This window comes from Xiphophorus couchianus, chromosome 18 (genome assembly GCF_001444195.1).
Source record: "Xiphophorus couchianus chromosome 18, X_couchianus-1.0, whole genome shotgun sequence".
Taxonomy (NCBI): Eukaryota; Metazoa; Chordata; class Actinopteri; order Cyprinodontiformes; family Poeciliidae; genus Xiphophorus; species Xiphophorus couchianus.
Window position 1 is genome coordinate 8205989 of NC_040245.1, and position 26330 is coordinate 8232318.

General features: G+C 34.9%; 1 protein-coding gene across 1 annotated transcript in view; it reads right to left on the reverse strand.

Annotated features, from left to right (window-relative positions):
* b3glcta (beta 3-glucosyltransferase a) overlaps positions 1 to 26330 on the reverse strand; it is an 85005-nt gene that overhangs the window by 22093 nt on the left and 36582 nt on the right. The window contains exons 4-9 of the mRNA XM_028045145.1: positions 14851 to 14960; positions 8887 to 8963; positions 8206 to 8317; positions 4033 to 4169; positions 3867 to 3930; positions 2024 to 2155 (exon numbers count right to left, since the gene is read on the reverse strand). Coding sequence (XP_027900946.1) covers positions 2024 to 2155; positions 3867 to 3930; positions 4033 to 4169; positions 8206 to 8317; positions 8887 to 8963; positions 14851 to 14960 — 632 coding nt within the window. The remainder of the gene's footprint in view (positions 1 to 2023; positions 2156 to 3866; positions 3931 to 4032; positions 4170 to 8205; positions 8318 to 8886; positions 8964 to 14850; positions 14961 to 26330) is intronic.

Consider the following 26330-nt stretch of genomic DNA (forward strand, 5'->3'; position numbering starts at 1 on the left):
CAAGCAAAACTTCAGCTTCTTTCCAACATTACTGACATTTTTCTCAGGGTTGTCAACAATGTGAGTCTTACAGAATTACTTTTAAGTTGTTTTTTTTCCTCTGGAGCTAAAAACTGATCTTTCCTCTGTACAACATTCAGGATTACTCACAAGTTTTCCTGGTGGACACTAAAATCACCACCTTTAATGTGGGGATATTATGTAAAATTGTCTTTTTTGATGCTGTTGCTTTAAAGTGGGAATTCATCTCTTCTACATTGCGTCTTATGTGTCTAATCTTCCTCTCTACGGGGTTTAGGCCAGGCCAGTTTGCTGGCCAGTCGAGCAAAAATGATACCAGGTGATAAGAAACCAGATACTGGTACTCTTAGAGTGGGCAAAATGATGATTTAATTTTCCATCTGACAAATTAAATCATCATCTCCATATAGTTTAGCAGTCGGCAGCATGAAGTGCTGGTTGATTGCTGTGTGAACCTCAAGAAATGTGGATTCTGTGTCTCCCAACTTTGCTCCAGTTGCAGGGACCTTCATTACTGACTAAATGCAAAATCTTATTTTCATCTTAATCAAGAACTTTGGACCACCGAGTTACAGACCCAGTTCTTTCCTCTTTAGCCCAGATAAGATGTTTATGAGATTGAGGAGGATCTTTAATCACTGGTTCAAGCCGAAGTCAACATCTCCTGAATTGATTTTGGTGCATAATCTTTTAAAGGCTACAGTTCTTCCTGTTCTAACATAGTTTTTTGCTTCCCTCAGTTTTACATTTACATCCTTAGACACAGAGCTCTATAAATAGCCAGCCACTTAAATAGTGACCTTTTGTGCCTTATGCTCCTTGTGTAAGGTGTCAATTAATAGTCAAGTCAGTTGTCAGATCAGAATTCTGTCCATTAATTTATGTGCTTCAAATTCTTTTTATTATTATTAGTCTTATGTATTACTCTGCTTTTCTAAAAGTGTATTCACACCAGGAAAGTCCTTTGGTCTGCTTGTTTGGCCGAGTCCAAAAGTGAACTGTTTACTTTGTTTGCTGCGGTTTACATTCAAATTGTGCATTTTAGCAAGCAAACTACAATTTGTAAACAAAGTCACACAGGTGACAATCATTGAATAGATAATTATTGTAATAAATTACTGAAATAAACCCACTTTTGTATTATATTTTAGTTTACTGAGATGCACTTGTATGATACAAGTTGGGACTATAATGCTATAGAGCCTTTCTATATCTCCAAAAAAAGCAGTGACACTTTATAAGCCAAAGCATCAGATGTGAAGGACCACAATGATAGAGAATTATTTAATTAAGCCATTGCATCTTCCATTGTCACTGAAACAAAATTAGCCACATAGATCACAGAACACAAGCAAGCAAGTTACCATGTGGACCATCCTTTGCAAAAAGGTTACTGTAGAAAATACAGATTGCATATAAATAAAGCATGGATGGTGATTTGTGTTTAATCAGAATAGCAACAAATGTAGAAAATTTCATATTTTAAGTGCTTAAAGATAAATAAATCCTATAATAAGAATGCTTGTTAGGAGAGCATACGAGATGGGGAACTTGAAGCCTCTTTCAATTGTGTCATTGTGCAAAATTTACATTTTAATTAAAACGTTTTAAGTCCTGTAATCTAAATAATGAAGATAAGCTACAGTGCAGTTTGGCAGGCTTATTATAATAAAATTAATTGATAACAGAAAGTATAAACTTGAAAAGATTTAGATTAAAGAAAATAAAACGGAAGGAAATACCAGGAAGAAATATGAGTGGAAGTTGCTTAGCAACAGGGGGTGACTTCAATCTTGGCACAAAACTAAATTTAATTTAGTAAAACAAAATCAAGACTTTTTCCTTATAATGCCATATAAAAGCAAGGCTGAATCAATCCAATGTCCACCAGAAACAAACAGTACCCTACTCTTGATGTTTGGTAGTAATTTAATTTTTAATTTACATTTTTTTTTAGGTCTTAGGACAGTTGAACAAATGTGGAAACAGAGCAGACACTCACACACAGTGGAGGGTCTTTTCTTAAAGTGGTTGCACAATGCTGAGCATTAAGAGAGCCCTCTGGGTCCATACACAATTCAGGAACAGCAGTGAGATGGGGTCCGTTCCCACCGTCCCAGATATACAAAGCAATCTGAGAAGAGAAAAAATAGATTTATTAAGGTAAATGACCTAAATTAATTATACATTAAAAACAACAACAACATGACATTCAGTATTATTTTATAACTAAATTGTATTCACAACAAAATCAAATTCAACACATGTACAGAGTGAAAATAAATATCAGAAAGGTTGACAGAAGGACACAAGGGCAAAAAAAGAGGCTGAACATGCTGGTAAAAAATAATCTGCTGAATGTTACTAAGTTTTTAAGATGACTAAAATAAAACTGGATTGTCCAAAAGTAACCAGTCAGCTCTAAAGGCTGTTATGTTAGTGCACAAAAAACTCTGATTGAAGTATCATCATATCAAGATCTAGATAATGTACAATTTTCAAAGCTCTGATAGTTTAATTCATCTTACTTTTATTAGCTCAGCTTGTAAATGAATCACAGTAAATGCTTAAATCTTGTAGAAAATGATACAAATCAGCTCAGAAAGCTTTTATTGGAAAGCATTTTTCTTCTTTGTATTCATTAGTATTTGGTGTTGTGATGATTTTTGTACATTTTCCCTGTTTCTCTTAATTTATCTGGCTGTTTTTATTATGTCTCTTTCAATTTAAACCTCTAAAAAACTATACAACCATTCACACAACCATTCACACTCCTTGAACAGTAATCACATTTTGTCACATTACTTTCACAATCTTGGCTAGTCAGCACCGGGTAGAGTAGGACTGTGAAATGGAAAGAAAAAGCCCACATGGTTTCAATAATAATAATAATAATAAAAAACAATCCAAAAAGTGCAGCATTCATTTGTACTTGGTCTCCTTTACTTTGACACCTAAATTAAATCCAGTGGTAGCGACTGGATTTAATTTACTTTGTATTTCAGAAGTATGAAGTATGTACACCCTTATCCCCTATGGTGTAGCAAACATGGTTGTAACATGTTGTCAGCATATAAAAGGAAGCTGATGAGAGTTAAAGGCAAGATGGTTGAAGCCAAACACAGGACAATCCTGGGTGAAATAAACTGTTAGAGGCTGAAAATAATTTCAGACTGCGCCCAACGTTCACCTTCCGTCAGAACAACGACCCAGAACAAACTTCCAGAGTGTCGGAGTGACTCAGACTTAAATCGAATGAGAATTTTTGGAAAGAAATGAAAACTGATTCATGGCATGCATGCTCACTCCCCATTCAATCTGACAGAGGTGAGCTATTTTGAAAAGATGAATGAGCAAGAAAAAAAAAAACATAATTACAAGCTGCAACGACAGTAATAAGTAATGCAGCTGCATGTCTCAGACATAAAATAAGCCCATGTGCCATTTCTAAACAAAAATAGTACCAAAAATAGTATACATATTTTCTTTGTATACCTAAGGAAAGCACAGCACATTTTATTTAAATCTGCAGGAAAGAACGCATGCCATCTAAAATTCAACCACCTTAAACAGACGTCTGATCATGTCGTGTTTACTCAACCAAATCCCAAGATGCTTCCCTGACTGAATTTGGTTGATAAAAAAAGAGCCTCAAAGCCACACTATGATTATTCTCCAAAGTAACAAGATTTACTTCAAGGTTTAGATGGCTGCCATGCTTTTTCTCTTTCTGTGCAAATAGATTATGCAGTAGCAGACCTGTATAGAGTGGAGTCTGAGAATTAAAAAAGTTTTAAAACATTGAAAAAGTTGCAGGTAAACATTCAACCCTTGTATCTCTTTACCTCATGTTTTAGGTCAATAGTGAAGTCAGATTTCAGTGGCTCATCTCTCACTTTGTTGGCAAGCCTAAAGAAAAAAAATCCAAATCATGAAAAATAAATACCCACTACAAAGTAGTTTGTCTATTGACTCCTGTTTGATGTCAAATCTGTCAAATTTTCGACTCACCGAACAACTAGCGGCATGCTTAAGGCCCAAGCAGCAGCAAAGTCTGGATATTTAAAGATTGAGGGATTTTCTGCAAAGGCGTAGTGATGAATGATGGTCGACTCTTCATCATGCAGAGGCTTGCCGAGAAACCACTCCTGCTAACAAAATATCCAAGGACAGACAAATTTCATCATGTTAGAAGGAAGTAATTATTTATTTATTTTTTTTACTTTTACTGTACCTTTAACATGCTATAAAATTGAAAACAACATTCCAGCTTCTGGCCTAATTAAACAAAATTCATACTGCACTTGTCAGAAAACCTTTGAAATTATTTCCAGTGAGTAGGTTTGCAGTGAGCAGGTCTCTGGGGAAATAGCCAGCATTTTTGAGGGAATAAACTTAAAATAATGTCATATATTGCAGCTGATAAAATGCTGAGTGTAATGTTTAATATCTGTGGAGAAAAGAATTATCTTTACAATATTACCTATTCCTGGATAATTATGCCTGATAAAAATATATGTCATTAAAGTCTTTAAAGGAGATGCTGTAAGCCCAACTATATTATTTATGATAAAAAAAAACACATAAAAGAGCAAAGAGTTTTTTTAATAGATTTAAATTAGTAGGCACTGCATGTCACCAAAATAATATTTGATCTGTATTATTTCAGAACTGTCAACTTTGGAGATGTTTTATGAATTTATTTGTTAGTTTTCAAGCAAAATGTCATGACAACTCTGAAATGAAGTAGGTCATGGAACAAAATGTCAATTCAGTTCAAACTTTTAGCACTGAAATCATTCAACTGAATAGTTAAAGAATGTTTTGGCAAACATTTTCTAAGGTGAATTATTTTTGTTAGGAAACCTAATAACATTTGTGTGAAAGCAGTATTTTATAAAAGAATGGTACATTTCTTTTTCTTAAACTGTACAGCAAAGATCAACAGAAACAAACATTTAATTTCTTAACTGGGACAATTTGCACTTTAAGAAAAACACCATAAAGGACTTAAATTACTTCAGAGAGTTTTAGTCAAAAGGTTTTTTTTTGTTTTTTTAATGGTTTTCAGTGACTTTTTAATCTTACTCCACAAAATTGATTAATCAGAACAAGCCAGATAAAATGATTCATAAAAGGGGAGATGTGAGCCATAAAGGATGGAAGAAAGAAAGAAAACAAAAAAATACAAATAAAGGAAAAAGTAGAAAAGTAAGAATGAAAAAAATGGAAGGACGGATACAAGGTAGAAAGATTGACACATTCAGATAAATATTTTTCCATAGTCTTGTTGTCAGTTTCTTATGCTCAGCCAGAGGTGAAAAACATGAGGCCATTGAATGTGAACCACATGGAAATGTTTGAGTATAAATGTTTTTAATGTATTTTAACTCAGTTTAGCATAATTATTACATGTCTCTGGTTATATTTGAAGAACCACATCTTTCAGAAAACAATACATAAATTAATTTCTGTTAAATGTTTGTTTCAAACTGGTTTGGTAGAAAAGTAAATCTTTTTTCTTTTCTTGTGAGAGTGACTAATTTTCTGAAATATTCTGAAATGAAAACTTGGCTTGCCTTCTTCGACTCAAACTGACGCTGACCACACAGAGCTGGTAACACTTGAGAGAGAATATTTTAGCTGTAGGGCATGTTGTAATGAATCAAGTCATCAGGATGTTGTACTTTGTCTTCTCCTCCTCCTCAGGAGGAAGCTGTTAATATGCATACAATATATACCATCTTTTCCTTGGAAGTAAAACACCATGCAGGATTTATACAAGACGGAAAAGGAGCAGAGCAATGCTAACCTCTGAATTTGTTGATGGAAATGAGTGATTATTAAATCCTGCTGGCTTCACATCAAAGTGTAATTAGAGCAAAATGTATGCTCTTGTTTCAGACAGTGTGCAACCAGCAATGAAAATGCAAATAATTAAATGTTAATGGTACAGATCAAACAAAAATGTGCCCCAGTTACTTGGATTAGCTTGAAAAATCTCAAATAAGCAACTTAGAGGAGGGAAATCAGATGATTTATTACTGTGTCTTTGATAGCTTTTTGCATCATTAACTAATTTATTATCTGCCAACTTTATTAAGCAATATAGATGGAGTTTTTAAATGCAATATTTAATTAGTGTTTAGATGGCATCTGAGACATTTAATTGAAGGGTTGATATAATAAGCTGAAGGAGCTTTGTGGATTTTAACAGACACTGATGAACTACAGTCATGATGGTATATTGTGCTTTAACCCCTTAACTGGCGGCATCCCAGCCATGGGACAAATCTAGTTTGTTTGAATACAATGCCTTTTTCGCCACCAGTTAACGGGTTAATTAAATATTTGCAGCCCTTGATTTTTTTCTACATTTTGTCATGCTGTAACCACAAATCTACTTCCTTGCTTTTTTATCATCAGACCAACATGAACTCATTATTTGTAAAGATAAGGGAGAAATTATTCATGGATTCATTTTTACAAATAATCTGAAAATATGTCCTCCCCTTTTCTCAAAAACTCTTAAATAAAGTGCAAAAAAAATCAGTCCTTTATGTAAGAGTAGGAAGCAAAAATCTGTTGATGCATTTTGCCACAGTTGACAAGTTAAAAAGAAAGCATTCTTTTCATATGGGACAAAAGAAATTACTATGTTTTGTCCACATACCAAGTGCTATATTTGTCAGAAAAAAAGTAAGTAAATATTGAATGTTTTCCTTCTGCATAAAAACACTTATTAGTCAAAGTTAATAAGAAGGTGGATAGAGTAATATCTAAAAAATGTAAATAAGATTTGATGATGACAGGAAACACATAACCAAAGAACAATTTTCCAAGCAAAAATTGTCAAAAATCTCAGTTTGCACAAGTGCAAAAGTGGCGAGACACACCCTAAAAGACTTGGGCATGTTATTACAGCAAAGGTTTGTTTACGTTTTGGCTCAAAGGAGCTGAATACAAATGCACACAGATAAAACATTTTTAAAAAACATGTGTAATATTCCTTCCGCTTCACAAACATATAGACCAACAACTCCGTGTTGGTCTATTGCATGCAGTCCCAATAGCATACATTGAAGTTTGTGACGATTTTGTGACAAAATATGAATAGGTCATAACGATATGAATTAGAGATGTTAGGCTGAACTGTGTGCATCCATGTGTGGGTGCGGATGTAGAAGATGTAAGTGCATCACAAGAGCAGCTGTGAAAAGAAGAGATTAGATCTACATCCATCGTTTTTTTACGATCTACCATCTATCAAATTTGATCCGTTTAGTGAGATACTCCACGTGCATTTTATTTTTAGCATTATCCACTCAAATTTATGATGAGATGACGCCTCCTATTGACATTTTCTAGCAATGCTTTGAATGGGCACCATGGGTTGGATAAACAACTGTAAGAATAGTTGATGATGGAGGATTAATTAACATACAAACCATCTAACTATATATTAGTGTAGTTAACCTTATTAATCACTTGAGACAAGGCCGTTCTGTAAATGTGGAGGTCTGCTAGTGAGTCAGTTTTACCTGCCTCAGGTTTGGATTTGTCTCTGGTGAGGCGCTCTAACTTTTCTTTTGTTCACATCCTCTTTTCTAACACCTCCACTTATTTATAGACAATTCCACATGTCAGCACTATATTTAAAAATATCCAGTCTTACAGACAACAGCGCTTTCAGTACCTCAATACATAATTCTCTGCACAGCTATAACGCACTATCATTACAGTTTGCCTAATTATAGAGATACTGGTTTAGCACTGAATGTGTTATAAGTTATGATACAATAAGTTATGAAAGAAAAGTCTTTGAAACACAAGCTATTCATAAAATAGAACATCCATTTTGCCGTTAGTGTTAAAAACTTCTGCAGTCTGGAAGGTTTTTCATGTTCCAAAAAAGCTAATTATTTCTGTTCAATTTAAATCAGGTTTTATAAAACTACATTGCAATCATTAGATAAAACCTCTGTGAAATATTCTGTAGTTGTCTTAATAAGTTATTTATTATGTACTTAGCTGCATGATATCATTCCTTTGCTTTGTCTTATAACCTATAACAGACTCAATCATGCAAATAATTTTGAAATTAACTGTATCTTTGAATTGGAATGAAAAGTTTAAAACATATAACAGAATCATTTCACGATTGGCATAATTAAACATGCTCACCTTATTTTTGGGAAATTTTGCCAGGACTTGAAGAAGAGTAATTATCTTCACATTTGTTTCCTCCTCAAGAAATACAATCCAGGATGAGTTTTTCCCAAAAGAGCGGGACAAACTGAACAGACAGAAAGAAGAAAAAAACAGGCTAATCAAAGCTAGAGCTGCATAATAAAGCAGCGATAAACAGAGCAGTGACATGCACAACACAAACAGACAAAAAAGCTGAGAAACAATCCAACTGGGGCTCCCTCTCAGCCAAATCAGATCAAGGCAGTCACAGTTTCATACAAGCGGAAATAAAATAAAAAAAAAAGGGAACTAAGTTTACACAGTCAGGCTGCATAATGGTGTGATCTTACTTTAAAGCTCCAAGTGCTGAATCTTTTTTATGAATAAGAACTACAGAAGTTTCAAGATTCTTGTGAAGCACGGAGAATTTTATCCTGCTGTTAACGCTTATGATTAACTGCACCAATAGGCCCATTTTAATACCCACAAACAAATTAAAAATGAATTTATCATAATGTGAAGCCATCAATAACAATTACTGTGGGGCTTTGAAGCAAAATTAGTAAACACACAAGCAGAAAACCTTAATAAAATCTTAAAACTTCCCCAACAACAGTGGAGTTGGGTGAGAATGTGGTTTTAAAGTGATTATAAAATGTGAACAGTGATACTTACTAAGGCAGAAGAGGAAGAATGCTCCAATCACCTTCATTGTCTGATAAAGTGTGAAGAAGCAACACCGCAGGTGGCCTCTGAAACAAAACAAAGAAACCAGAGAATTCATAATAACTTAAAAGCTAAAGATGAACTAACAAGAGACAAAGAGAAACTGAAAGGCCAACACTTTTAACAATGCTCGAGTGAAGTTTTGCCAAGGTCTTTTATTTAAAATGTGCATCTCCATGGTTTTGAATGTTTTTGCTGTTTTAGAGCTGAATTCATACTGTATTTTTCTGGGCATATCAACCTCTCAAGTGTTAGTGTCAATATTTTCACAAGTATCATTTCCTGCTCTTCACAGCTATTGTTTTGTAGACCGTTTATGAAAGCAGTGCATGCTCTGAGTGGAAGGACTGCTTGTGGGCATGTAGGAGTTATGAGATCAACAAAAGGAAGATGAATCTGCGAATCCGTGAGGACAAGAAGTCTTCATCCAATTAGGTCGGGGTCACTGGCTACAAGCATACTGCAGAAAATAGAAATGGGAGCTATTTATTTTCTAGAAAGGATTTCCTCTGAGAAGAGTGTACATGTAGCAATGAAATACATGCAATAAGTCACTAAGGAGATTATCTCCAGTTGAATATTTTCCTCATACTGTAATTTCTTTAATAGAAACTCTTATTGACATTACACTTATAGTGCCTGCAACACTGACTGCCATTCCTACCAAACTTAAAGAAAATCTGTACCCACCTGAGATGAAAATTTAAAAAATAAAGTGATTAAAAATGATCACTGGAAAGTAGGAGAAGATTGATTGAAATAAAAACAAACAGTCAGACTGAGATGTTATGATTAAGAACGGCATGGTTCAGAGGCAACAATGACGATTTCAGGCTTTCTTTAGTGATTTCTAGCTAAAATTAAATTTTATAACATTAAGTGGACCAAAACAAGCAATCCAGCTGAATAATAAGAATAAGGGAAGAATGTATAACATAAATAGTTCCTTAATAGAGCCAAGAACTCAACCCTGTGGTACCTCCAGATGTCAAGCTTCAGGTCTCAAACATGATCTTGTTGACATGATTCTCTTGGGAGGATTTGACCAAAACCACTTTATAGCTGTATAAACTGATCATAATGTGGAGCCTGCTAATTAAAATGCTCTAATTGACAGAGTGAAATACAGAAGTAGATAAAGTATGGCTTGACCTGCGAACCAAACTGTGCTGGTTTACTACCTGTTGCACAGCACCTTCCTCGAGAGAGCTTGGAAATACAGTTTTAAAGTGATTTGGAAGCTTGTGATTTGTAAAGGCTTCATTTGTGAAAAGAACAACAAGAAAAGGGGGCTGTTAGTTTTTCGCAAATATACTGTAAGTATCCGGTCTCGACTAATTCTCGACCAAAATATCTGGTGTATTGTTAACCCTCAACCAGTCTGCTAATAGTCATCTAATACTATTAGAATTTTGTTTAGATGTTCTGTTTTCTTTAAGCCCAACATATGAAGTAAAAAATATCTAATCTACAAAATGAATAATAAAATGACCTAAACTGTATTAATCAACAGAAGCATAGATTATTGATATCTTTTCTTTCACTTAATTGCTTAACATACATGTTTGAAAACTATCTTTAACTGTGTATTATTCATGTTATGAAAACATATGAATTATTATTTGCATATAGCATTCAGTATTTGATTTACTCCTTTTTGTTTTTGAGACGGACATTGAGAGATTAACAGCTCACTGTCGTAACATCTTGTCACTGAGCTCTGCTGCCGTCTGCTCTCATAACAAGGGGTGAACTTCTAAAACAGAGAAAGATCTGAAAACAAGCACAAGATGTTTCGTAAAAAAAAAAAAGGAGAAAAAAGACAGAGCTCACAGTTGCCTGCAAATGAGAGGAATATGTTTGAGCACAATTTTCAGTCGTACAGACAGGAAAAATATGCGGGGATTTTCAAAGCGAGCTTGTGCTGGCAGAGAAGGGAAAAGCAGCAAAGTCTGACCCAGTGGTTCATTACATCACGGTCCAATCGTCAGACAGCAAGCCAGTACAAAGACTGACCCACTGTGTCTGACTGCCGCTTGTTTCTGATGCTGTCTGATTAGTATTAGTCATTAGTTAATTAGTATTAGTCAGTCAGGTATGTTTTGTATCAAACCCAATCATCTATATTAGCGAGTTAAATGATTATATAATATAATGGATCTCTAATGTCCATCTCTGCTAATCTATAAAGAAAGCAATGATGAAAAATACAATACAAGGAGTGAAACCTTTAGCCAACACATTTTTTTGTTGACGTGGCTGTGATAAAGTGGCTACCCTCACAAACTCTATAAAAGCTCTGTGAGAATAAAGTTGCAATGAACAACAAACCAAGTGCTTTGGCATCAATAAAATGAAGGTTAACGGAACCTTAATGGCTACAAAAACAAACAAAAAATAAATAAATAAGTAAAAAAGGACAATGATTCGTTTTTGGCTTAAATTATATTTTAGTTGCTTCTTGACTCTACAAATGGCTACACTCCAACTGCTGCATTAAATGCATGTTAAAACAATCTTTTTCGCACCACTGATGGAAAAAAAATTTTTTTGCCTTGCTTCATCTCATTCCCGCTCCCGGTCTGTGTCTCTGTGGATAACAACCTTGGCTAAATGACAAACATACTTCATAAATGGATGTGAATTTTCCCAGAAGGCAGAATGTTGGACTGCAAAAACGCAGGAGGTGGGCAGACTCACACATATGTCTCTGCTTTTAAACAAGCAGCTATCACATTATCTTCATCTGCTATGGGCGAAAAAAACCCAGAGGTATAAATATTTATAGTTCTGAACAAGTTCATGTCACTAATCAGGTAGTCTAATTATTTAACACGTTATTAATACCATCTTGACATTTTTCACATTTTGTACAGCATAAGGTTGACTTTAACTGTAGATAAAAGACAGCATCGTGATTTTGTTGTACAAATCCTATGATCTTGATTTTCTTTGTGACTGGTTAATTGCTGCCTGCAGCTTTTTTTTTTTCTTTTTTCACAAGATGAGCAATTGCAGATTTTCTTATTCCAGTATTCTCTCTTTTTCTGAGTCACAACATGAATTTCAAGATATTTAAAATGCATAATGCAAAACACCAAAATCCACAAGATGAGAATGTGTGAGTCTAACACTTTGGTGTTCAAGAAGCACAATGTAAGACTTAGAGAACATTATCTGCAAAACTGCTCTGTTTTGTCTTGGTGTCTTGGAAGCGGAGGAAGTCATGGAAAGGTCAGTATAATTTATAATCAGTTTAAGAAGAAAGGGAGGAGGAATGTGTTAGAGTTTACATTTTATTTACCAATTCCAAGTTTGTCTGCACATATCTTCTTCTATGTTTGTGATATTTCCTTGAATATCTTCCTTTATTATCGACCGGTAGCATAAATTCTGATATTGGTAAATAAATCTGATGTACAAAGTGTGAATGTAATGCATGATATTACATGACGCCATTATAAACAGCTTAATTCCCAAACTACTTCTAAATAAAAATAACTCAAGTATTCAGGAACTTTTACACATTTTCTCAGTTTATTGCCTAAAACAATAGTGCATTTAATTGGGATTTTATGTGACAGCAAAATGAAAGTACTGGATTAATAATGAAGCATTGTTTTCAAAATCCCAATTTTAAAAGTGCGACATGGGTTTGTATTAGGGTTCTAGACTAGACCAGTGCAGCCATTTGTTTTTGAAAGGAACTTGATTAGAATTTATTTTTTGAGTTATTTAAGCTCAATAATAATAATAATAATAATTACTAAACAGATAGCAACATGAAGACCACAAAACATATCAGGCTGCTTTGGAGCAGAGCTTTAAGCCCCAAACTAAGAGTAATAAAATAACCTAAACTGTATTAATCAACAGAAGCATAGATCATTGATATGTCTTTTCTTTCACTTAATTGCTTAACATACATGTTTGAAAACTATCTTTAACTGTGTATTATTCATGTTATGAAAACATATGAATTATTAAAGTTCTTCAAACTCATGTCTAACACATTTAATATGAAACTAAAGACAGACAAATAAACAAACAAATCACAAACTGTGCAACTCCTAGAAGGAAAATGAACTGTCCAAGTTGATAGTAACAAAACGTCACAAATAGACTTTACAATCCACACGCTGAAACCCAACAAGGCTCCTTACTTAGCATTAAAGAACACTGAGATCAATCTAAAGCAGCTGAGAGGAATCCTTTGGCAGATTTGTCTCCAAACATCTCACAGTGTTCTGCAAGGTGTTTGGCAAATGAATTTAAATAACTAATTTCAACGCACACTCTGACACAATATTTTTACTCTATTAATTTTGCTTAATTTTGCTAAAAGCTCACTTGTAAAACTCAAATTATAGCACACGTCTAAAATGTAATAATAATTAAAAAAAATCACCATCTACCAAACCTGGAAGCACTATTCTGTTGACATAAGTTTGAAAAAAACTGGGTCAATCAGGGCCATTTACTGCAGTGGGATCTTTCCCCCAAAGAAATGTTTGGTGAGGATGGATACCCAATTCTCAATGTTTAACATATTTTACTCCAACCCTTTCCCTTTCCGTTACTGATCTTTAGTGCACTAAAGATGTTAAGGTTCGATTCACACAGCAATTAAATGGTGCTAAAAATTTGCAAATCTTAATCTGCACATTTTTCTAATTCTGAATCTAGATGCAAGCGCAGATCTGTTCCTAAAATTGCATCACCAAGTACGTCACTTTGTTGATGCGGTTTGTTAAAATGAGGCAAAACATGTCAGGATATTAATCCTTTCTTCTGATGAAATCTGTCTGATATTTCAGCAACTAACTAAAGATTCAAATAAATTGTCTAAGCCAGGGGTCAGCAACATTTACAATCCAAAGAGGCATTTTAAAAATTATTCAATTTGTGAAGTCACAGAAATGGTAACCTGGGACCTTTTATTCTAAAATAAAATTTTGAATATCAAGAAATGAAAACACAAATAAAAATGGAAATTGCATTGCACTATTTTGAATATGAGTCAACAGGAAAAAAACACAGAAGGTATACAGATTCCTCTTTTAAAAAAAAAAAAGAAAGATATCAGAAGAAAAATGACTAATGTTATGTCATTTGCATCAAACTCTGTTAATTAACCCAGTAAGGTCCATCAACATAATCATTGAAGGGTAAATTATTTGAAATTTTAGCTACTTCTGCTGCCTTCGTGTTTGTGGCTGAAGAGAGATTATAAACAACAGGTGCAAATTGCTCACATTTGATAGGTGGAGCTGCTACTGCATGTATTTAAATCAAACTGCTTTGTAAATCCAGAGCAGAAATTAAGCGAATAGCAGAATCAAAGCAATGGAAAGAAAAAAATAGCAGATGTAACTGCTTCGTAAATTTCTTCCTCAGTGTTCCTAAAATGTGGAAATCATTTTAGGGCATTGCCATCATTTTTACCTCTGCAGCACCATCAAGTGCAGCACATTCAGATACAGTGTCCTCAGTCTCCTTTAGAGTGCTGCTCAAGATTTCCTAATTATATAAAATTATAAGTAACCACATGTCACAAAAAGCTAAAAGTGTTAAATATTTTACACTGTGCTTTCATATTTAAGACTTAGATGTGCTTTACACGCAGGAGCTGTAGATGATATAAATAATTCTCAATGCTATCATTTAATTTAAAATCTAGCAGTATTTCTTTATGTTATCGCAGATGGAAAATGAATTTGTTTTCAGTGGAAATATATAGTGTGTAAATAATGTTTACAAACCACTGGTGGCAGCATGGGGCATAAACATTTAGATTCAGGGATGTGTTCATTTTTATGACATGAAAGATTAATTTCAACACATTAACGCTCTCCTAGTTTATATGTGCTGTTTTCTGTGCCAGTCTAACTGTAACAGAGACTCAAATCTTACCTCTGTCAGACCATGCACCTGCTTCAGTAAATCTGCTCTCCGCTCTTCCGCCTGCCTCACGTGGAAGGAGTTCCTTTGACTCTGGACAACAAACACTATCTCCCGCAGGTCTAGAGGAACACAAAGGACAGAGATGTGGGACGGCTGGCGTACTGTGAAAATGGATCATGGCAATCGATGACCTTCTGAAAGTAAGACAACACAAGAGTCACAGCCAGAATAACTGAGGTGACTTTGGCTAATCTCCATTATTGGCCTGATGATAATAACCACAACTCCATGAGCGTAATTGACTTGGGAGAGAGTATGTAAATGCCACAGCAAAGACTGTTTTATTAAATAAAAGATTAGCAGTCAGATGGGGTGAGGTTCAGTAATACCCAAAAGGTTGACAAAGCCCAGCTGTCCACTTCTGCTGTAATTAAAGTGGTTGCAGCATCAGTAAAAGTCAGCCATGAAAATGAAATGTTTAGGCTTTAAGGATAATAAAATCTGCTTATGAATTGATAATAAAGGCTGTTCTGACATCATGCATGGATTCTATTTTTGTCATTGAATCAAGTGGCTGCAGGTCGTCTCTGTGTGAAATATATTCACAGGACTGTAAACAGAAAACGGCTCAGGGAGGAATCCTGTTATCTTCACAAACAAGTCCAGATAAACCCTGTAGCTCTCAACAACAAGAAACAAAAACAAAAGACCAGAGGGAAGGGATAAAAAAAGTCTGTCATTTTGTCTTAGGCTCTGTGCAATTACATTGGACGACTCTTCAATCCCACAAGCTGTCCTTTATGTCAATTTAAAATCTGCAGAACCTGACAGAAATGACTGCTACAACAAAAAAGCTGCACAGTAATTTAGAGCTCGGAGGTGGGGTGCAATATAAGGCCAGAAGAATAATGAAAACAGCCAGCTTGGTGAAAAATGACCCCACATACCTCAGCAAAATTTATTGGTTAGTTGAGTATTTGCACAGCATATGGTCATAAAGTGTGTACAGTGTAATAAAGTTTAATTACCTTACAGAATGATCTCATTGTAGACTACCAAATTTGATTACCAACAGAATTTTAACATTTCAAAAGTTAAATAGGAACAGTGACTTGCAAAATTTATCACATCCCTTATACGTTTACAGAATTCATAATGTGATAGCTGCAAACTTCACTGTATTTTGTAACTGTATTTTCACTGTATTTTGACTGTAACTGAACAAATAAATAACGTAATTATGAATAAATTCAAACCTATAAAGTGTAGTCTGCACTGGAATTCATGCACTCTAATTTAATGCACCTTAATAGGATGCAGCAATACTAATTGCCAAGCACTTTGAAACAACTGTAAGCGTCCCAAACATGGCTGTCCACTTTATATGACAGGCTACGCAAGGCAAGCATCAATCAGGGGAGCAACTCTGGAGGAGCCGCAGAGATCTGACCTTTAGATGGGAGGATGTAGTCAACATTAAATCGGGCCTTCATGCAACAATGCCAAGAAACAGAAATCCATAAAAAGCTCCTGCTTTTCACAAGCCAAGAAAAGGACACAGCAATCATGTGGAAGAAGATGGCTTCTATGTATTGTGATTATCAAGTTTTGCCACAGAATCTAAGCTGGATTGAGATCTAGACTTTGACTGGACCGTTGTAACACATAAGTATTCTTTGATCTACGCCATTCTATTGTAACTCTGCCTGTTCCTTAGGGTCATTATAATGTTGGCAGTTGAACCTCTACTCCATCCTCAGCCTCCAACAGGTTTTCTTCAGGGATTTAATTTATTCTATCCATCTTCACATCAACTCTCAACAGTTCCCATGCCCCTACTGATACACAGCATCCCAGCAGTCAGGATGCTGGCGGACCTGTTAAACAGTGGGGATGTGTGTTCAGGGTGATGAGCACCGTTTATTTTCCCTCACATTTGTTAAATTGACTAAAAATGTTTAATTTTGGCCTTATTTAAGAATTATTTTGTATTAAGCACCCAAGTCATCTTGGGGAAAAAAAGAACCAATTTAAACAGGACACAGATGGTCTAAAATGCATGTGGAAGAACTGTCCAGTGCAAGGATTAACAATGGCAAGATGAGATGGATTAGCTCTACTTCAATTACTTGTCCTCCTAACACTACAGGTTCAGTTATCAGAGGCCAAGGTTACAGACAGACAAGTCACAGTATAGTATCTGTGCTAGATCTTTTTTAAATATATATAAAAAGACAGGTAGGAGTTTAACACCCTTATCTAGTTAATGACAAATATCGTCTTGAGCCTTGAGGTCTGGCGAGGCGAGAAATTACTCTCTAAATCTCTGCATGTCCATCTCAAAACAGATCCAGTCTCAAGAGTTGATGTCAGTGAGAACACCACCTCCAAATGTCCTTCTGCTGTCAGTGCTAAATGAGTGCGTGTGTGTGAGCGTGTGTGTGCATTGAACTAGTCCTAAAGCAGCCATTCTTGAGATCCCCAGTGGGGCATCAACCTCCTGATGCTGCACTGTACTGCAACAGCAGCTAAAAGACACTGAAGGCAAAATCAGATAAGCACTTTGCCAATTTCTCATTGTGTAGATAATGCATACGTTGTGTCAAAGTAAACGAGAATGAGAAGCAAAAAAAGAAACTAATTAAAGCTGAATTCACCGGTCTTGACTCCACACTAATGGCTTTCGATTAATCATCCAACTACGAGGCAAAAAAGGGGAAAGGAAAAAATCCTGTTGTTGTGCCCTTCTTCCTCCATCTCTATCATTCCTGTGTCCTTCCGCTTGTTCAAAATCACCTTTGTGCACCACGCTGATAATCAAGGCAGTGCAACCGTCCAGTCAATACAACTACCTGTCTTAAAAGGAGGACAAATGGGACTTATAGCAATGCCTTTGGAGGCAAATATGCCTGAGGTTATTTTTAATGAAAAATAAATACACAGTAAATATTTAAAAGGTTGAAGGTAGAAAGTTATTTGAAACACTACAGTAAAAAAAAATATGTTGGGACTTAATGGTTCAGTTTGGACTCATGATGTGGTTTAAGTGACAGGGATCAGTGCTGGGATGAATGTTATGAGACTTTGCTTATTCCTGTACTGTAACAGAAAAAGTGAGGCGCTAGAGTTGAACTAGGGTTGTTCACTGTGAGATGTTTGTTTTGCAATCTGACAAACGGTTTATATTTAAGATCCTCAGAGCCAGAACTGCACCAAGGGCAAAAATAACTCCCAGTGGTGGCATGCCTTTGCTCTGTTTGATTCTGACAGCATGCTGCAAACTTTAAATGAAGCCACCAGCGCATTAAAACCCACAAATCTTTCAGCATGAGTCACCTATAAAACACAATTATAATTCTTCTTGCAACACTACACTAAGTCTAATACAGTAATTATATAATTCAATAATATAGCCATATATTTTCATGGTATCTGCTCTTGAGGAACAAATACTGATACATACATGTTCTCTGTGATTTAACACATTCTTGTTACACAAAATATGCAGGTTTTCTGAAACTTAGCAGTAGCCCTCATACATTTTTATATTGACTGAATGAACACATTTTATTTTAATTGAATTCCACATGTGAAAACACAGAAGATGATAAAATTTAGAAACATTTCCTAATTATTACAAACATTGTGTCCTACTTTCAACAGAGTTTACAATACCTTGGAAAAGTATAAGCACCTCTTTAACATGCATATGTTAAAGGGTTGCTTATACTCAAGCTTCAGTGTATTTTGTTGGGATTTAGTGCGGTGGATTAAAACAGAGTAGAGCATAATTGTTAAGAGAAAGAAAAAAGGATTTCCAGTTTGCAAATATTTGCAAATAAAAATGACTAAAATGAAGGGAACATTAGTATTCAGTGCTCCTGAGCCATTACTTTGTTGACTCACTCTACAAACTTCCAATTGGAGCTAGGTCTGAATGATTTGACAACATGAAGATAAATATATTCCACTGCAGGTCTGGCTGTACTGTAAGTTTAGGGTTGTTGCCCTGCAGGAAAGTTGACATCCTCCTCAGTCTCAAATGCTTTGCAGCCTCAAAGAATTCCATCCATCTTCCTATCAACTTTGAAAAGCTTCTGGCCTGTCACAGTCTCAGATGTTCAACCTTTCTTCTGTGTTCCTTGGACTTCATGATTCTGTTTGTTCACTGATGTTCTCTAACAAACCTCTGAGAATTACAGAGAACAGATGGAGCTATAGCGAGATTAAATTACATAAAGTTGGATTATCTGAATTATTTCAAATGTAATTATTAGCATTAATATTTTAAATACGAGTGTCAGAGTAAGTGGGGCTAAATAGAAATGAGAACTTTTAGAGATTTACTTAAATAAATAACTGTATAGTCTTCCTTCAAGTTCACTTGTTATACATTTATCTATCATAAAGCTTCTCAAAAACACAGAGTTTAAATAGACAAAATAGAAAAGAGTTTAAGGATTATGAATACTTTTGATAGATATGATAATAAAATAATTAAGTTGCTATGAAAACATATTTTCTTTGCTAGAAAGTTAAACCTTAGAACTGAAAAATCAGTTCTTTCATACATGGAGCAGGTAAGAGAGGGGGGAAAAGAAGATTGGAGGTTTTATGGGAAATGCAGTTAAATCCCTGGGCTCCTCAGTGCAAATGATGTTATTTTGCCAGGTTGATGGAACTAGAAAGCATGAGTCCAGAGTTCAATTATGTCTACCAGTTCAGCATTGCTCAGGGGCCACTTCATGAAAAAAATAAAAGTCTGCATCAGCCTTGAAATATACTGGATGAAATAAGAAAGAGGAGAAGTCTCCCTCCCCGACTGTGTTATTATCTGATGCTCTTCTTAAGGTGCAGAGCTATTCTCTGAAGGCCATCACCATCTGGCTCATAGTGAGCTCAACAAACATTTCGAGTGCGCAGATGCTGCTTCAAAATTTTACATATGAGAACTTACGCAATTAGTCTATTTTGTAGACTAATCATCTATAAAGTATCTGTTTTTCTAGGTGATTGTATGTAAAAAAAGACTGTATTTTCCAGGCCACTTGTGATGCAGTGTTGTCACCTCTGACGCAAATTGATAGTGACACTTCCTTAGAGCAGATTCCAGATGTCGCCAAGTGGTAGAAGAGATGAGGCTGCATCGACCTCCAGGGACTCAAAAAGTAGGTGTGTGTAGTCATGGGAATGGTTTATTTTAGCTTAGAGTATTAGTATCCACACCGCCCAAAAATGCAATATGGGAATGAACTGCAAACATGCAAAACTCATTCAGCTCTAGCTCACAATTCTGCAAGAGCAATGAGGATTCTCGGTGCAAAAAGTGGATAAGTAGAACAATTTTCATGATAAATGTCTGCAGAAAGCCTGATGGATCAGATTCAGTGGATGGGGCCATTAGGCTGTTGTGGGAGCAAATCAGGTCCACAGCATGTCTTTGCATGCACACAGGCAGAGAAGTGAAAGGATGTCAATAGCTTATTTCCATACTATTCCCAATTGTGCTGGTGTGAAAACCTGATCCACTCCAATGCCTCATATGATTGGACTCCTGGAGACAAGAGGGTCCAGAATTATCTCTCACCATAAAAGTCAGCTTCTATTTTTTCCCACATCATGTTCAAGACAATGCAGGGGAGAAAGACAGTAAAATCATATTATTGAGAATAAAAGATTTAGGAAGTTAAATATTTAACACATTACATTTTTGGGAATTGTTGAAAGTTTGATTTAGATATAAAAACGATTTATTTCCCTCCCACCGACACTCATCTTATGTGGCACAAGCCTATGGATCACGCGGTAAGTGCAATGATTTTCTATCAGCCGCCGTCTTCTGTTAATACATACTTTTAATTGCCTTGCAAAAGATCAATACAGAGCATAGTGTATTTAAGTTTCAGCATGCTGCAGAAAAAAGAAAATCAATATCACAAATATCAACTGATAAAACACAGAGAACAAAATATCAAGGGGTCAGCAACCCAAAATTGAATAAAATGAAGAAAAAGAATCAGCAGGGAGAGCAACAAAGTAGCAGAATCATCCGAGGCATCAAATTAAGAAAAGAGGAAGACAGGTTTTCAACTTATACTGGGTTTATATGTGTGTTGTGTGAAAGCACTGCAGTGGCTAAATGGACAAAAAGCTGCCTCCAACCCACGATAATTACATTTATTTGAGGTTCTCAGAGTTCAAGACTTTTTGCCTGAATATTCTCAAGACTAATGAATGCTGAACTCAACCTCGGAACCTCACTTAGCATCAATAATTCAGGGAGTTCAAGCAATTAATTCTTAACAGATTCCAGTTTTTGCCTATGAAGTCCATTTATCACTCCTAAGACCTGTGGATTAGTTGAAAGAGTATGGGACATGGCTTAAATGCTAACTATTTTCTTTAAAAAAAAGAAATCAATAGAATGCATGATTTAATTCTTCTTATGCTATATGTAGTCAGGGCTTCTGGTATGTCTCACGATGGCTGGCTGAGTTTGGCTTGAGATGCAGATTTTATTAAAGCCAGTAATATGGCGGATTCACTCAAGCTGAAAATAGGCAAATTTGAGGCTGCACCCAATTTTTGGGCACATCTCTAGATAAAATAAAACCAAAATGAGAAAGGAGAGCTTAAAACTTGGGGGGGCTTCAGAAAGTAATATATATATATATATATATATATATATATATATATATATATATATATATATATATTCATATTCCTTTATTTAATCAGGTAAACCCCGTTGAGATCTAGATCTCATTTTCAAGAGGGACCTGAGCAAAAATTTGCAATAAATTATATATATATATATATATATATATATATATATATATATATATATTCTCCTTGAATAACACCAAGTTAAAACTATGAAAATATAAAACTGCAAAAAATAAATTCTTACAAAAATCCTCTTAAAACTTCAGTTCAGTCTGCTCGCCTATGTGCATTTCTTTTTATCTCAAGGATAAAGAAATCTCCCGGTCATTTATTTTCCCACACCAGCAACTCAAAACGTCTATTTGGTGCCACACTCCATAAATTCGAATAGCACGAGTTTACTTCTAAGTGCCTGAATGGAAGGTAGCTGCAATTTCTTTTCCTGGTTCTTAAAGGCTTTTCACCCCTCATCAGAAGGGCTTCTTCACTTCTAACTGACTGAAGAGTTTCAGGCTCATAAACCTTTGCAGGGACATTAACTCTTTCAGCATCCTTGGATCTTGTCCACATGAAAAAAACCAGGGACAAGTGTAGTATATGCAGCCTAGTGAGGTGAGGAGTGCACAGACCACAGTATAAGAAAACTGAGAAGCTTATTCAAAAGCATGTTGCAGATTACAGAAGGCTTGTCTCCTTAGCTCAAGACTAATAAGGACTTTAAGATAGAGTATATAAAAAAGAAGACAAGCAGCAGTAATTGTCAAGATCTGTGCTTTCTGTGTTCATTTAGAGTTTTTTGTGTCCTTGAGTCTCTTCGTTGTCCTGTCCTCCCCTTGATTGTTCCCAGGTGTGTCTCGTTCTGTCATTACCCTCCCATGTATTTAACTCCACCTGTGTTCCTTGTTCCTCGTCGGGTCCTTGTCAATGTCTTGCCAATTCGTTGTCGATGTGTCCATGTGCGTGCTGCCAGTTGTTTTGGACTGTGAGTTTCTTCATTAAAATCATTATTCATCCTACCTGGGTCCGCTGCGTCTGCCTCACCACCAACACCGCACCGTAATTCATGACAGTAATAAAGGAATCAATGTTGAGTCAAGTATGTTAAGTGGTAAACACAACAATACTCAGCGGAAGAGGAGGCTTCAGCAAGTATTTATTCTATATTTACAATCAGGGCTTGATACCTCGACTTAGAAAGTTTTATGGCTATTTAAACCTTGAAACATGCTAAATGCATTCAGGGTCAGTGACTCACATGTACCACAGGGTTGGTGAGTGAGTAAGTGACACGTAGTCAATGACTCTCTCAAGTTCAACCAGTTTCTTACAAAAACTATTACTACGCCTTTTGACATTATTTTATAATCACAAAAACAAATGCATTTTAGTTATTAAAAATCCTTTTCTGAATAGATCAAAATAAAGTTGCACATAACGTGGAACAAAAACAACAGCTATGGATTATGACTTTTTTTTTGTTTTACAAACAGGCCACAGGTGCTGTGTGAATTGGCTTTCCATTGAAGACTTTGTAGCCGCCTTTTACTGCACCTCCATCTCGATCTTCACTAAAAAGTATCGATATAAGAATCAGCATCGGTGATACTGGTGCTATATTTACGAGGTATTGGATCAATACCAAAATATGCGGTATTGTACACCTCTACTGTCTAGTGATGATGTTTGTTGACTATTAAACCTCTGAAATTTCCATGAAGCAGCTGTGTTTAAGCTACAAATTACTAACGCAGGTCATAATTAAATTGTGTTTGAGGGCAATTAGTGGTCATTTAGTAAAATGACTGTTTTTTATTGCTATGTACATAGTCTAATAATATTAGTATCACATTTAAAAATAGAAGAAATTCAATAAGCCTAAAAAAATGTGGCCTGGATATTTAATAAAAGATTCACAGTTCTTGCTGTTTTTCTACAATCCATGTCCACACACCAGCTCTTGTATAAAAATATAAAATATCATTTCTGATTCAACTTATTGACCGTGCTGTGAGAAGGTTATATTCTATAAGGCCTTTGGCACAATTGGAAAAAGATATGCATCTCTGCAGGTTTTAACACTTATTTTTGTAAAAAAAAAAAAAAGCCTTTTTATTTTATTGCAGCTGGGTGAATGATTTCTTCTCCCCAGGCATTCAGGTAGAATATGCTCTCCAAGGTTTTTTTTTCCCTTTCTCCCAGATTTGCTGAGATGAACCATGCTGCATTTTTAATAAGACTATGCAGCTGAATATGAATAGATGAATACTGTTTCTTTTTAGTTTGTGCCCAACATTCAGCAGCATAGCAGAAAATGGGCATTGTGTCAGATATTGTTTACCATGAAGTGAAATGAAAATGAAAAAAACTAATATATTGATTATTGTCTGCCTAACATGTTCAATATTAGAAATTAATTCATAATACACTTTCTGTGAAAGGAAATTAAATTGCCATTATAACACAGGTACAGATCAACATGTTTTTAATTTCCAAGTTTTATACTTTCACAGACTCAAAATTCTAAAATTCTGAAAGTCGAAAGACAGTTTTTGATAGGACAGCTATAAAAGGGATGGATGGATGGATGGATGGATGGATGGATGGACAGACAGTGGCATGTGGAAAACAATTGCAATATAGACATTTCTTCCCATTTTCTATTTGTTGTCAATATTTGGAAAATACTTAATCTTAATTTACTGACAGTGATCCTGTAAAGACACTATTTAGTTGGTTGTACAAAGAATCTCTTTTAAACAATTGTTGATAGCACTGTATCATTTATATTTTAAAGGTTTCTTAAAGTTGTCTCAATCTACAGTCATCGGGGTCATGTAAACGCAAAGAAGCTATCTGAAATCATTGATGAAATAATTGATGTAATAATTGATGTACACAGAACCAGGTATGGCTGTGTTAGCTTTCAAGGAGAACTCCTACTCAAACATTTTTATAGACCTTTAAGAAGAATGAGGTCAGCCCAGCTGCAACATTCACAAAGCTCCATTTAAAAGAAATGAAAGAAATAATTCCCTTCTTTGTACCTAAATATCTTTATACCTAAAAACAGCAAGTAAAATTTACTTCTAAAGAAAATTGTTTAAAATAAATCTGACAACATTTCTTTTAAGCAAGGGAAAGAAAATTCACCAGTTTTATCTGCCACTGTGGTAAATCTTATGGGCTACCATAAAAAAATCCAAATCATCATTGAAATGACATGATTAAAGATGAATTGTTTCAGACGTGTCACAGAAGACACAAGCAAAAGAAGACAGCAGGAATATTTCAACCAGTAAAACCAAAACATGTAGCTTTATTTTTAACTTTACAATTAGGCTAAATTCAGCATAAGATAGTTTTTTTTTTTGTTTTTCATTAAAACATGCATAAGGAGTTAATGAGTCATCTGTCTCCAGTCCCCATTATAGCTTCCTGCCAACATGGCTAAATACCTGTTAATAGCTCATTGCCAATATGTCAACTTTAAGGCTTTGTTCTTTATAAAGCTCTGGTTTGACTCTATAACTGCTTACAAGCTTCACAGATGTCTTGAAGCACTGTTATAATAAGCTGAGATTCTGTTTCTAATTGCAAAGAATGCCAAATAAACAACATAGGGACTTTATGCCTGAAGACGTTTGACAAATAACTGGGACACAACATTCGAGACAAGAGCCTGAGGCATTTATACTGACCTCTGACCTTCAAATAGCATATTTTAAAGTTAATTAAAGCAACTTAAAGTACCTTAGTAGTCACAACACACTAAATGCTAAGTGCATTGTGTGCTCAGATTATACTATAAGCTATTCCTGAAATCAGTTTATGTGGTGCAATTGCAAGCTTGTTATTTTTCCTAATTAAAACACTAGAAATAATATCAAAGCTGAGTGTAGTATGACTAATGTTTGGTATATATAAATTAAAGCCAAAACAAAATTATTTTAAACTACAGATTTAGGTTCAAAAGTAATATTTTCATTTTCACAAAATGTTTCGTCTGACTGGAAGTAACATTAACATTTTTGATCAGCCCAGCAAGAATATCAAGTTAAATCTGAAAGAAAATCTGGGCAGGGAGCTAAAAAATTATGGAGATGGCAAGGAGGCCATCCAACTTCAACGAGTTGAAGGTTTAGGGCAAAAATTAAAATTCTAAATACCAGACTAAAAAGCTGCTCAGTAATTATCAGAGTATTAGGGTTTGATTGCTGATGAGGCACAAAAGATTTTTAGACCATTATTGAAAAGAGTATAAACTAATACTGACATCTCATTTTTTTAAATAAACTGTAGATGGAGTAATAGTGTACGTACGCATTTTACATTCTAATGTACAAAAGTTGTCAAGCTTCTTGTAAATTTCTAATTTCTAATTTCTTATGTTAAGTCTATGGTTATTTAATTGGAAGCAATATCGTCTTAAACCATTCTTGTAAAAAATGTGAAAATATATAAATAAGTCTATTGTTATTAGACTTATTATTCATATATATGCTTACTTTTGTTTATTTTTTTATAAAGGGAATGTCACTGACACATGCTCCTACACTTAAGCAATAAAAAAAATCTAAATGATATGATAAATTACAGAAATATAGTTGAAGTGTCGGGTAGAGAATCAATATGATTGAGTAAAATGTTAAAAAACATGAATATATTAACACCAACAATAGTTGTGCAGGAAAGGTAAAATGTAAAGTGTAATATTTTTAGCTTGAGCAAACCTTTACCTTTAGCAAACTTGCAATGCATTTGAACAAAATTGTGATAATATTAATAAAAATAATTATGCAGACGCAAATTTTTCCAATCATTAC